This window comes from Paroedura picta, chromosome 1 (genome assembly GCF_049243985.1).
Source record: "Paroedura picta isolate Pp20150507F chromosome 1, Ppicta_v3.0, whole genome shotgun sequence".
NCBI classification, from domain to species: Eukaryota; Metazoa; Chordata; class Lepidosauria; order Squamata; family Gekkonidae; genus Paroedura; species Paroedura picta.
In genome coordinates this window covers 23228915-23242622 of record NC_135369.1, presented here as the reverse complement: position 1 = coordinate 23242622, position 13708 = coordinate 23228915, and the positions used below count along the sequence as shown (strand labels likewise).

At 51.5% G+C, this 13708-nt stretch overlaps 2 protein-coding genes across 2 annotated transcripts in view; both read right to left on the bottom strand.

Moving 5' to 3' along the window:
* CDC42BPG (CDC42 binding protein kinase gamma) overlaps positions 1–475 on the bottom strand; it is a 61875-nt gene extending 61400 nt beyond the window's left edge. Inside the window, exon 1 of the mRNA XM_077327553.1 lies at positions 127–475. Coding sequence (XP_077183668.1) covers positions 127–310 — 184 coding nt within the window. The 5' untranslated portion in view covers positions 311–475. The remainder of the gene's footprint in view (positions 1–126) is intronic.
* Positions 476–10534: 10059 nt separating this feature from the next.
* The window catches only part of EHD1 (EH domain containing 1), a 29485-nt gene continuing 26311 nt past the window's right edge, over positions 10535–13708 (bottom strand). The window contains exon 6 of the mRNA XM_077327531.1: positions 10535–12781. Within this exon, the coding sequence (XP_077183646.1) occupies positions 12257–12781 (525 nt within the window). The 3' untranslated portion in view covers positions 10535–12256. The remainder of the gene's footprint in view (positions 12782–13708) is intronic.

The window sequence follows — 13708 nt, the reverse complement described above, 5'->3', positions numbered from 1 at the left end:
CTTTCCCCCAGCCTCGCCCGCGGCGGAGAGATTGCTTGGAACTGAAGGCCAAGCGCTCTACACATGTGCAGAGGCCCTCTTGCTCGCGCGCCTTGCAGGGCGGCGCTTGGTCGCCGCTTCACTCACCCCAGGCCAGGAACTGCTGCACGTTCCGCTCCCGCCGCAGGGGGGCGCCGCTGCATTCCTGGTGGACGCACAGCAGCAGGTCGAGCAGCGCCTCCAGTCCCGGGTCGCCCGCCGTCCCCTCGCCCGGCCGCGCCGAGAGCAGCTCCCGCAACCCGGCCAGGCGCCGCTCCACGGGGCTGCACATGATCCCCGCTCGCCGAGGCCGCCGCACGAGCAGTTGCGGCGGGGCTGCCGTCGGGGCAGGGACAGCAGCAGCAGCAGCAGCAGCAGCAGCAGCAAGAGGCGCCCGGCCAGCCAGAGCCAGATCTGCCGCCTCCAGCACCTGAGCAGGAGCGGCAGCCGTGCAACTTGGCCGGGCCCCGCCTCGATGTTTGTGGGATGGGCGCAACCTGACACCTGGCCCAGGTGGGCGGACGCTCTGGGCTCGCCTGGCACCCGGAGACCGCCTGCGGGGGCCAGAAACGGAGCCAGCCAAGCCTGCTCTCTCCGGGGGCTCGGCCTCGGACACGCCGCCGGGCTAGTCCCCCTACCATCCCCTCCCCAAGGGGGCTCTGCAAAATGGGGCCACGCTGGCCCCAAGGCCCGGGCCGTTGCAAGGGCGCGGCTGGACACGCCTCTGCAGTGGGGTGAAAGGAACTCCCCTGCAGGCCGCCCCCCCCCCCCAGTCTGGCCCTCCCAGCGCCCCTGGGGAAGCGGCACCGGACCACTGCCCGGGAGGGGGGGCAGCAGGGTAGCACATGTTGCCAGATGGCCAGCGCCTTCTCCTAAAGCGGCCGAGCCCAGCCCACGCCGCCAGCCGGAGGACATTCGTCTCAGCCCTGCCTTCGCTGCCCGTCCCTGAGAAGGGAGTTCCGCGGATCGACGGCACGTTGTGTTCCCAGGCCGCCGATCAACGCCCAATTAGCTCGCCCGCAAAACTGGAGCGCCCGCTCCGACTCCAGATGCGGGAAAGCGCATCTGGGACCGTTCCCCCGCGCAGAGGAGATGGCTTTCACCTGCCCTGCTTTGATGCGGCTCATACTATTCTTTCCTGCAGCCGCTTGCAAGTGGAGCTGAAACTGGGCTGCCCATATCTAATAGTCCAGGGGCTTGAACACCCAAGGCTAGGATAGTTTCTGCAAATATTGGCCCCCTTTGCAAAAAATAAAAACCTTTTAAAATGATTACAGAAGCCCTAAAATTATAGCACCGGACCCCAAGTTTAGGAGGCATTTCCAGTAGCTACTGGGAGGAGGAGAAAAGTGTAGGGGTTAAGTCAGCCTTTCAGCTTTTTTACCAATTTTTCTTCAGGCTTCAAGAAACAAGTGGCACCATTATGCAAAATATGGTTGGGAAGCACAGCTGTAGACACGCCCACCTGGGACCCCCAGCCTTCCTCCCAACCACATCATTGGCCCTTTTGGCAAGGGGCAGGGGTCAACATGACCATGTATGGTCATATCACCTGATAAATTTTTAACACAGTTAAATAATATATTGATATATTAAAAATTAATTAACTTCCACCCATTGGGAAATCCCTTCCAGGCACCTCAAGAAATCCTAGGGTTTCAGAAAGCTTGGGTTAAGTAGAGGGCGAAACAGTAAAAGGTGGGAGACTGATGGGGGGGGGGGTGTTGGGAGCCAGTGGAAGGGTAGGGGTGGGAAGCAACTGGTCTGGCTACGGGGGGGGGGGGGAGGAGAGCATGGGGGAAGCAGGAGCAGGCAAGTGGGGGCAAGCTTGGGGGGAGCATGAAGCCACAAAAGAATTTCCTGTTACCCATGATGAGCCTTTCCAGTGCTGTGTTTGCAGTGCTGTGTTTCTCCTAACAAAACTGGCAATGCTCATTCAGACAGGCCTCTATGTTTATTTGGAAGGTGGTCTGCCAAGAGTCTTCAGAATGCCCCCCCCCCCCCCGCCGCTGACAAGGCTTCACTCTGGGCATTCCAAGCCACATTTAGGACCTCTTTGCATGCCAAGCAGATGCCAGTCCCCTCACAAGGATTTTAAAGCAAGAGACATGCAGGGGTGGGTTGGCTGTTGCCTGCCTCTAAGTAGCAACCCTGGTCTTCCTTTGTGGTCTCCCATCCAGCAAGGCCTCTCCACAACTGATGAGGTTGGGCCTAGGTCTGGCCATCCAGGTCTGGCCATCGCTCAGTTTGCCTGGGCTGAATTACCTCCTGTTTTGTGGTCTGAGTAGCAATGGCTGTGAAGAAAGTCAGGCTAAGGGGCCTTTATCAAGAAGCTTTTAAAGTTTTCCTCTTTGGGTAGAGAACTGTCAGGAAGGGGGGATGTCAGTTCAGTTGCTTTCCAAACTTTTCTCAGCCCACCTTCATATACAATTGGTTAAAAAAATCTAGTGGGAGAGAGAATGTGTAGCTCAAGCTCTTCCCCCTTGTCCAAGCAGGGAACAGAAATCTGGAGGATTTTAGACTAGAAAGGCTCGAGGAAGAACCTCCAGGAAAAGCTGCTCTGTCCTAGCCTGACCTGGTCAGTGGGTGGAGAAAAGCAAGGAAGTAGGGCTGTTTGGGTGCTGAGTCCATCAGGGAAAGCGGAACTCAGTCTGGGGGTGGCAACCATTGCCATGTGTTGGCCTGGACAGCTGAAGGGAATTGCAAGGTGATGGAAACTCACCTGTCTTATGTTTTAATATCTCATAGGGCATGTATATAGTGAAGGACAGAGGATTTGGGTTTTAGCCATTTATTTTGAATTTCTTGCTCAGTCTGGTGCTGTGCTAAAAGTCTGCTTGTGAACATTTTCTTTTTAATAAATATTTCAGAACTTTTGGTGCTGGTAGTGGTTCTCTGAACCACAGAGACCACCACTGTCTTGGACAAGCTATTTTAAACAGCTTGCCAGGGAGAAGTCAGGCAGTTGGCAAGCAGCTATTTCCTCAGTGGCGCATGAGGTAGTGAACAGCCCCTGTGGTAACCAGGCACTGGGCAGCAACAGACACAGAGGCAAGGCCTCAGAACTGAGAAGGAGAGCTGGGTCCTGACCCCTCGCAGTGGGCAGTTCCTTACAAAGGTCAGGTGTGGTTAACCAAGCAAGAAAAAAAAGCCTCTCCAGGTGGTGGTAAAACCTTGGAGGGCAGGGTGGAACGGCCTGCAGACCAGGGCAGGCCCCTTCTGCTACAAAAACATTCATAAATCAATTTTTAATCATCTGTTCTTGGTGTGTGTGGGAGAAATTGCTTTTCAACCTGTGGGTAAAAGCTGCTTCTCATTAAAAAATATCTGCAATTTCACAATAGCACTATAGAACTCAAAAGGTGGAAATTACCTTGCTACAGAGAAAAATCAGTGGAAGGTGGACAATTTAAGGGGCCAATAGCCCTGAGAAACCAGTGCTATAATCACATTTTGTTTTCAAAACCCTCCACAAATCAGATCTAAAGAAAGTCAAGAATTGTTAGGTGCGAAGTTGTATCTGACCCATTGTGACCCCATGGACAATGATCCTCCAGGCCTTCCTGTCCTCTACCATTCCCCCGGAGTCCATTTAAGTTTGCACCGACTGCTTCAGTGACTCCATCCAGCCACCTCATTCTCTGTCGTCCCCTTCTTCTTTTGCCCTCGATCACTCCCAGCATTAGGCTCTTCTCCAGGGAGTCCTTGCTTCTCATGAGGTGGCCAAAGTATTTGAGTTTCATCTTGTGGATCCGGCCTTCTAAGGAGCAGTCAGGGCTGATCTCCTCTAGGACTGACCGGTTTGTTCGCCTTGCAGTCTAAAGGACTTGCAAGAGTCTTCTCCAGCACCCGAGTTCAAAAGCCTCAATTCTTTGACGCCCGGCCTTCCTTATGGCCCAATTTTCACAGCCATACATTGCACCTAGCCTTGACTAGACACTTTTGTTGGCAGGGTGGTGTCTCTGCTCTTTAGGATGCTGTCTAGATTTGCCATAGCTTTCCTCCCCAGGAGCAAGCATCTTTTAATTTCTTTGCTGCAGTCCCCATCTGCAGTGATCTTGGAGCCCAGGAAAATAAAATCTGTCACTACCTCCAACATGAAAAACACTGGAATTAAATGGGCTGGTAACAACATTAACCAGGCTCTCTAATAAAACTGAGTGAATGAAGCATGGCAATTCTAGACTAAATTTCCATTGTGGTTTAAGCTATTGGTTTTCTCTCCCTCCTAGTTCCATGAAGCTACGTTGCCCTCTGCTGGAAATAAAAACTCCAACTTTGTGAACAAAATAAATGATCTTGGCGAACTACCAAGGCCCGAGGCTGTGCATGTTGTCAAAGCAAAAAGACAGGAATGACTTGGCACTTACTGCTAAAGAGCAACAGTATGAGTTTTACCAGTTCACCTTCTTGAGCAAGAAATATAGGCAAATGATCCTGTACATAATTAACAAAAACTTGGCCTGCTGTGGATACATACATGCGAAACTTTCTGACAATCTCTCGCAAAGCTCATTTTTAAGTTGTGCAGCCTCCTGGACGCTTAGCTAAAAACAAAATCAAGCATTCAGGCATCAAAACATGGGTCTCGCTCTACTTGTAAGCCAACCTCTCCCATCATTACCCTGCCCTTCGTCTCACAACAACCCTGCGAGGTAGAGTAGAGGGGGCTGATGGGATCAGACCAAGGTCACCCAGAGGGCTTAGTCCTTGTGTGAGAATTTAAACAGACATTTCAAGTGCCAGGTTTCACTTTTTTGGCATTAAAGTATAGTGCTTTGTTTAGACTTCTGAAACACTAGTCCTAGAATTTTGCTCCCCAGATATCTTACTCTGGTCATTTCATTGACTTTCGTTGTGTGATCCCCCTTGAGTCTCAGTAGAAAAGGCAGACTGTAAATGGTGGTGGAAAAGCCCATCAAGCTGTGCCAATTGATAGCAACCTTGTAGGGCGGGGGGCCTGCAGGGGCTCATGGGAACTGTAGTCCATGGACATCTGGAGAGCCACACTTCCAGGCAGGAGATGAACAGAGATAGTTTGCCATAGCTTGCCTCTGTATAGTGAGCCTGGATTTTTTCGGTGGCCTCCCATCCTAGTACTAACCAAGGTTGACCCTGTTTAGCTTCCAAGATCTGACAGTACTGGGCTGTCGTGGGTTATCCAGATCAAGGCAGACTATAAATAGGGGGAATTAAATAAACAGGCTGCACTAGTTAAAGCTTTAATTCATTTATAAACGAGCCCGATTTCATGCAAAGGCCAATCCTGTGCAAGTTTGACATGTAGGATTCTTCCAGTCTCTTGTTGGTTGGATGAGTTGTCCCGTGATGGGCCAGATACAGGAATCCTGTAAATTTGCCTTGCAAAGGACTGCAGAGTCAGTAACTGGGGGGTAGCTGCTGCACTCCAGAACCATAGAGTTGGAAGGGGCCATCCAGGCAGGAACAGGCAGTGGCAGACCACCTCTCACTATCTCTGGCCATGAAATCCCTGCAGGGTGTCCCTAAGTCAGAGCGGACATGATAGCACTTTCCCCCACCATGTGCTTTTCAGTCTTGCATTGTCTCTTTGGTGTTCTTGCATCATTGCGGACCCCGTTTGTGTTATGTGCTTCAGAAAGCAAAAACAGAATGATTAAGTTGGGATGGTTGGGTTCCGAAATGATGCCCCACAATGATGGGGCTGGGAGAAAAGACAAATTTAGATTCCAGGAGCAAGCGAGTTTTTATTGAAGGTATGAGCTTTTGTGTGCACACACACACGTGTGAGACATTATATTCGAGGAAGTGCGCATGGGGTGCACACGAAAGCTCATACCTTGAATGAAAACCAGTCTGTTTGCCCAGGATGGTGGAGGCAAGCACAAAGGATCTGATCATCTGGAGAAGAGGACCAATTACCAGCCGTGATGCTTTGCATGGTTGTGGGGCTGAGGGATGCATTCTTATGTGTATACTAGGGGCAAAGCCCGTTGTATCCAAGAATACAACGGGCGCTAGAGCTTGGCAGTGGGAAGAGGAAGGGGAGGAGTTGTCCAGTATGTAAGGGCATGGGGTTGAATGTTGAGGCCTACTGCACAGGGTTGTTGTGCAGATAAAACAGGAGACAAAAAAACCCCAGTTTCCTCTGCAGAATAACGCTGTGCAGTGGCCTCAAACCTGCAGAGAGTTGCAAAGAAGAAAGACACATGGCTTGGCTGGGTGTAACCCCCGGCCAGAGCAGTATTTTAAGTGAGAAGGGGCTTTTCTGTGGCTCCCTGTCAGGCAACTGTTTGGCAGGAGATAGTCCCCCCCCCTCAAAAGGAATGCCCTCAGACTCCCCTGCGTTGCTCTTGGAAACGCCTCCCTCCCCTCAGTCAGGGCCTGTCAGAGGCTCCTTCCCAGCAGGCCTGAAGGGGGGGGGGGGGCTCCTGCCAGCTCTGTCAGGGTTCTGAGGCAATTTACACTTGGACATGACAGTTAGGACAGCCTTGGGACAAAAAGGGCTGGCACAGCCTATCCAAGCCTCTGTTCTCATCCCCCTTGGCAGCCCTACTGACCTCCTCTCCCTTTGGTGGTCAGGAGCAGACTGGCAGCCATTTCTCCATATTGCCCCTGGCTGGATGGAATTTTGGTCTGTCCTGGTGAGGGGCCAATCGGAAGGCACAAAGCGCCTTCCGATTGGCCCCTCCGCTTCTCAGTCCAGGGCCATGGGACCAATTGTTGCCCTTCCTCATCACAGACTGAGCCCACCCCAACACCCCTTACTGTTTTATTAAGAGGGAAAAGATGTGTGTGTGTGTATGTATGTGTAACACTCAGCTGCGCTTAATATTTGAGCAGCAGTTTCCTGGGCTGAGCCTGTCTAGCCTATGTTTCCGGTCCACGGACCAATCAGGACATGCACAGCTTTCAGTGGAGCTGAAACAGAGGCCGGCCTGGCCCCCAATACAGAAGAACATTGATCTGGCCCCCTCCTAAAAGAGCCCTCCCCCTGCAATAGGAGTAGCATCTGCAAGTAAGCCCACTCTAGTGTTTTAATGGAATCAAATACACTTTATGGTTTTATCTAGTTTAACTGTTTAATCGTTCACACAAACATGGAGAAGCCCATTTACCAAGGAGATGGCCTTCCTCTTTCCACAAGATATTGTGTGAGGGAGCTAAATGGCATAACGCTAAATTTAACCACACCTCCCAGCCCCTCCTTACTTTTTGATGTCTTGCTCTTCACTGCTGTCTTTCCACGCTTCTTACCCTCCACAAGTGCTGCTGGCAATGGCAGAAGTGAGCAATATACAACTCTCCTCCGCCTGTCAATCAAGCCAGTCAGCCAATCCCTTATCTTCATGCTTTAAAGGTCCCACAATGCCCACTATATTTTAATGCATACTTCTCCATTGCTATGCCTATGCATCTAATCATAGATGCATAGTGCCTTTTGAATCCTGCCACTTATATCACGAGTCTTGATAATTTAAAAAATTAATCTTGTTCCCGATTTTTTTTTGGGGGGGGGGAGCTTTAGAGAGGCATGCTTTGTGCTACAACATTGGGGGAAAATTATTTCTGGCATCGCCTGCATGCTTGTCCACCTATTCATTGCTCCAGGATGTTAGCCATTTTTAAAAAGACGTTCCTGTCCGCAGGAACAAGGGAGAGGAAAGTGGGTGTGAAGGCCAGATGAGGCAGGCACCTTTAGTGCGTTTTAGCCTCCATACCTTCCCTCCACTGGTTGCTCTCCATTATCTAGAACTACATAGGTTGGAGAATCCACTTTTTTGGGATTCCCCAACTCACATTTTAAAATGGAGGATGTAGCCAGCCGGTTATTGCCCAGATGCTGCATGTTGGCGACGTCATATGGAGGGGACGGCATATAACGACCACCTTAGGTAAGCATTTCACTCTATTTAAAGAGTGCGGAAATGCCCTGAATTTGGCCTCTACCTTCAGCCGTAAGGTGCTTCTTCCCCTGCAGAGGGCAGCAGCATCTCAGACGCACACACACCCCTCCTCCTACCAGGGTGCAGAGAACTCTTACCCGCCCTTCCAAATCCACTTGTGCATAGGAAGCAAACTTGTACCCTGCTGGCAATTTCCCTTCCTTTAGAGAGCCGGGGATGAAGAATACTCAGCACCTGCAGGGAGGGGAGAGGCTGGCTTGAGATCTGGCTTCTGGTGTCCTGCTTTGGGGGGAAAGGAAGGGGGAGGCCCAGGCACTGACATTTGTTCCCTCAGTGCAGAGATGGTGCCAGCATGTGTTCTGTGCCAGGATCCAGCCTCGGAAAGGCAAGAGTTGCCCACACAGCTGCCCCTGGGAGCAGTGACCGTTCCAACCCGATGCCCCCAAGTGCCTGACTTCTCCGACTCCCACTCTGCACCGCTGGAGCCTTCTGCCACGTGACAGCCCACTCCTGCCCACTGGCTTCGGAGCCTTAAATAGTACAAAGCCACCTTCTGCGCAACTCATGAGCATGTTTAGATCCTGACAATGGGAGCTTTGATTCTGGAATCCTCAGACCAGCCTGCCTCAACTTTTTTACAGCTGAGAAGCTCCTGAAACATGCGCCAGGGTTGGAGAAACCCCAGAAGTAGCGCAATCATACAGGATATGGCTGGGTACATGCCCACCCAGGGCTCTTCCCCTTCCCACCCCCTCCAGGGCCATTTTGGGAGCAGGTGGGTGGGTTGACACGACTATATATGGTCATATCACGATAAATGTTTTAACTTTTTCTGTACTGCAGCCACATTTCCTGCTCACCTCCACATTTCTACTTAGGCTTGGACAAAGGGAAAGTGGACTCTATCTCCACAGAGCCAGTTGGCCCTGGAGTGCCTCTCCCGATATCCCAGGACGACCTCCTTGCCCTCTCTGTTCCACCCACCAAGGGAGCAAGCCAGCAAATCAAAAAGCCGATCCCTCGTCGTCCAGAAGGGCCGTTTTAGTGGCAGAGCCGAATCCAATTCTTTCTCTGATGTTGCCTTCCGTTCGCTCCCGGCATTTTGCCTCTCCTCTCCTCCCCCTTCCCTGCCAGTTAGCATGAATAATGAGTAGTGAAAGAAAATCCTGCCAGGAACAGACTGGAGACAGATCCCAGCAGTTGTAGGAAGCCCTTCCTAAGTGGGGATGGGAAAGTATGCCTCACGAGGATGCCCCTCCCTTCGCACTGGCATTCCTGGCCAAGAAGCCAAATGTTATTTACTTTAAACATTATTCCACAGCGTGCAAAAAGGACCTGGTCGTCTTTCTGAGGCCAAAATTACAGACCGCTAGACTGACGTTTCCTCAGGAGACTGTCCTCATTGACAAAGTGGGGGAAGCTAGTTTCTCTGGGGGGACATTAGCAGCTGGAAGTCCCGATCTGCTAATTAAAAGGCCTGATTCCCCCTTTTCCAGGAATGCCACCTATTTCTCCCTGCATGTACTTCCCATCTGGCACCAGCAAGGGAACAATTCCTCTCTGCTATATCTGCCCCCCCTAAACTTTGCTTAAGATACTGGAGATCCGTTCTCTTTATGACCAGCTACAGCTAACCCCAAGCTTTTCAATAATTCAACACAGCTGTCAGGATGCTCCCACAGGGCAGCTTGCACAGCCTGCACATGCACAGAAGAAGGCCAATGAATTATTTGCAGCACCTCCACATACTTTCCGTAAACATGATAGCAGCAGCAACCATCAGAGTGTCAGCTTCACCCCCTTTGGAGAAATCAGAACTTAGAACCAGGCCCAAGCACAGGGCCCTGGGAATGGGGTGCTCGAGCAGTGTGTGTGTGTGAGGAGGGTCACCCAGGAGTAACACTAAACTGTTCTAGGACGGGGAGACTACCATCTTGGGCTTTTCTTCAACACTAACCATCTAACACTAGGATGCTGGGTTAATCTGAAGATGCCAAATGTAAAAGGAGAAGGGGGGAGAGAACAACTACTATGGTATGAACAGGAAAGTGTTTTTTGGAGCATAAACCAACGTTGTATGACCCTCAAGAAAAAGGGGGTTAAGTATCACAGAATCACAGAGTTGGAAGGGGCCATACAGGCCATCTAGTTCAACCCCCTGGTCAACGCAGGATCAGCCCAAAGCATCCTAAAGCATCCAAGAAAAGTGTGTATCCAACCTTTGCTTGAAGACTGCCAGTGAGGGGGAGCTCACCACCCTCCTTAGGCAGCCTATTCCAAGTACTATGTTCAGCACCCATGGAATTTAATATTGGGCACCACATTCAACATTCCAGTGTTTTTTTAAATAAAACAGGTTTCTAGTCCTTTTGAGGTGGGAAGAGTATTTTCTTGCAGTACAATGGCCAGTAAAGTCTCAGAAGGAGGGAGGGTAAGCAAAAAAATAAAAAGGGAGTGTAGCTCCAGGGTGGGGGGCACATGCTCTGTACTCCTTGCCTTCCCACTTCCCACTCCTCACTGAAGTTTATTCAGCTCAAGGACACCGACTGCCCCCCTTAAGTTTATACTTTTGGGTCGGAAACTTTTAACTCAATTTTTAAAGGCAAAAACAAAACAAAAAAGCAAGCAGCTGCAGAGCTTCAAATAAACTTTAATGCCAGGGAAATGGGCAGGATATTTAAACAGACCCTTCCTCCCTACACATCCCCCCTCCCCAAATCGAAGGCTTGTTGCCATTTTTTTACTCCCTCCCAGGGCTGAGGTCATCCAATGGTCAGCAGTTTTCACGCAGACCAAGACGGCCACAGCCAAAAACTTTCCCCCTTCTTTCATACTTCCAGGGGAGTGGCTGGCAAACCAGAATGTAGCTGTCACAGCCCTCCCCAGGCCACAAGCCTGCCCTAGAGTCTACAAAGTCTCCCCCCTCCACAGCAGCTCCCCCCCCCCAGCTCCAACAGCTGTCAGGACTTTCCTTCAGAAACATCGGAAACTCCCAGCCCCACCTGATTTCCCTGACACCCATTATTAGCTACAGAGAATGTGAGTAGCTGTGGGCCCAAGCCCACATTCCACACTACAGCAGACATTCCACAATTCCCAGACATTCCACAATTCCCATTCAATCCAACACATTTCCCCTCTCGCCCCTGGTCAGAGAGAGTTTCAAACTCTGGTTGATCTGGAGAAGCCGGGGGAGGGGGGGGGGGAATGGATCTCCTGGGGAACAGAGGAGGTTCAGGGAGGTGAGTTCAGGATGCAGCAGCTCAGCACGGATGTTAAGAAATCACCATGATTGCTGAAACGCTTCCGCCACTTAAGCAAAGGCACAGAATCTTCCCAGCTTGAATACAAAGAGGAAGCTTAACTTCAGAGCTGCCAATGTGAGTTATCAGGACCTTCGGGCTTCAGGGAGACCCACCCCTCTGCTGGAAGGCCTGTCCAGGCACCACGGAATTATTGCAGGCCCAGGCTGGGGAAGAGATTAAGTTGAGTAATCCCTAAAGCCAGCAGGAGTATTGGTCAAGGAGCATTAACAGTACCAAACCAAGACTAGATGGCCCAGCGAGAAGTGGCAGTGGGTGAAAAGTGGGTTAGGGAACAGGTGCTCCAAACTCTGCCTGGCTCCAGAGAAATAGGATGCTGGCCAACCAATCAGGAAAAGGCAGAAGTGGAAGACACGCATGTGAAGCGGGTATGGTGTGTACCTGCATAAAATGCAACTGATGGTGTTGGTAGTGAGGAAGTGTGTTTTGGAAGTTTCTCACACATGGGCCAGTGAGTACGGGCTTGACAAGCTGAAGGCAAAAAACAGCACCTATGCGTGTGTGTGTGTGTGCGCGCATGTGCGTACGCACGTGCATGTCGGGGATGACACCTGTGTTGTGTTGGTCCTTCCAACATCCCAGCCCCAACATTCACTCGTCAACTGACAAAGGGAAGACACCGAATCATGAGGGATCAAGGTGAACCCCTCTCAAGGGAGAGATGGTGGGAACAAGGCCACCCATAATGACTCATTTTTATGCTGCAGGGAAAGGGCCCCCTCCCTCTCTGCCCCACCTGAAGGTTCCCTTCTGGGGAACAGCACCTAAATTGCACCCCATCTGGGGTAGATGGAGGGTTCTCCCCAACACCACAGGTAGGAACAGAAGATTATTGCCTTAAAATGTTGCGGATGTATTAAAAATTTCTCAAAGAGTTACTGTGCATGGGCTTCCTTTCATTCAAGAAGAGGGAGGGTTTTTTTTTGTTCTCACAGAGTGGGGAAGTTCAAAGCCAGCTCCTGGGGCAGCAGCCGGGCCCCCACAGAAGAGCGGCCAAAGTCAACGGCGGCCCCCCAGGAGAGGAAAGTGTCATTCGTGCCTGCGCTTAGAGGGGGGCACTAGATGAGTGGGTAGCTCAGCGGGCAGCTCGTGGCCTTCCAACTTGACCTTGATGAGGTGGTTGGCCAGGGCAAACTCCTCGTCGTCCAGAAGACCATCCCTGTCCACGTCTGCGAGTTTCCAGATCTTGCCCAAGACAGTGTTGGGCAGCTTGGACTTCACCATCTCCTTCTTGGCGCTGGCCCCCGTGATCTTCCCGTTGACGGGGGAGAGGGTGTAGAAGATCTCATCGTAGGTGGGCTTGTCCTTGCCCACCACCCACTCCACATCGTCAATGCCCTCACCGGCACCTTCCCCGTAGCCGTGGCCGAAGGGCCCGTTCATGGTGCCCTCAAAGGCCCCACCCTTCACCACCTGGCTCGGCATCTGCGACTCCTCCTGCCGCACCATCACCATCAGCCGGGCGATGTCATTGGCTAGCATGTCGTCCACGGCGTCCAGCAATTTCAGCTTCAGGGGCTGGAACTTGCTGAAGTCTTGTGCCATCAGTTGTTCCTGGGGAGGGAGAGAGAAGGTAGCCGTCAGCAGTCACAGAGCCCTACAGGAATATGGGGAGGCAAACACAAGCTTGCAGAGTTTTGAGCAGCTTCTGGCAGCATCCCGCTCCCGGATACGCACTAAATTCAGCTGGGATTTCATGGACTTCCTCCTCTCACCCCCTCATCTTTTATAAGGAGAGGAACCCCAACAGGTGTCTGACCAACCTCCTCAAACTCACTCCAGGGACAAGCAGCTCAAATACGGACAATAAGGGAAGCTGGCATGAAGGACGTTGTATCACTTGACGTGTGGTCTGGGAGGAGAGCGTTATGGATATAGTGGACCACAAATGCCAATACACTGGAGAGCCTCAGCTCTCGCCTCAAAAGAGGGACAGGGACTTTTCAGACCTGGCCCCTGCCTGGTGGAATGAGCTCCTGGAAGAGCTCCTGGCGCTTATGGAACTGAGTAGGTTCCGCAGGGCCTGCAAGAGGGCGCTCTTCCGCCAGGTCTTTGGCTGAAGCCAGGCAGATATGAGAGATCTACCCCTCCTCCGGCACTCACAACTCTCAGCAAGGGGTGGGTGGGATCTGGAGTCATATCGGCAATCTGGAGGAGGGGGAGGAGGGGATGACTGGAGTGGGATGGGCCAGTTCTGATTCCTATTTTATATGTTGTTAGCTGCCGTGAGCCAGCGGGTCAGGAGCAGCAGCCTAAAAATGTGAAAAATAAAATAATAAAATCTGTTGGCTCTAGATCAAATCGAACCTGAACTCCCCCTAGAAGCTAAAATGGCTGACCTAAGGCTGTTGTACTTTTGTCACATCATGAGAAGAAAAGAGTCACTGGAAAAGACAATAATGCCAGGAAAAGCGGAAGGCAACAGGAAAGTCAGGAGTCTCAACATGAGATGGACTTAGACTAAGTCAAGGAAGCTGCTGC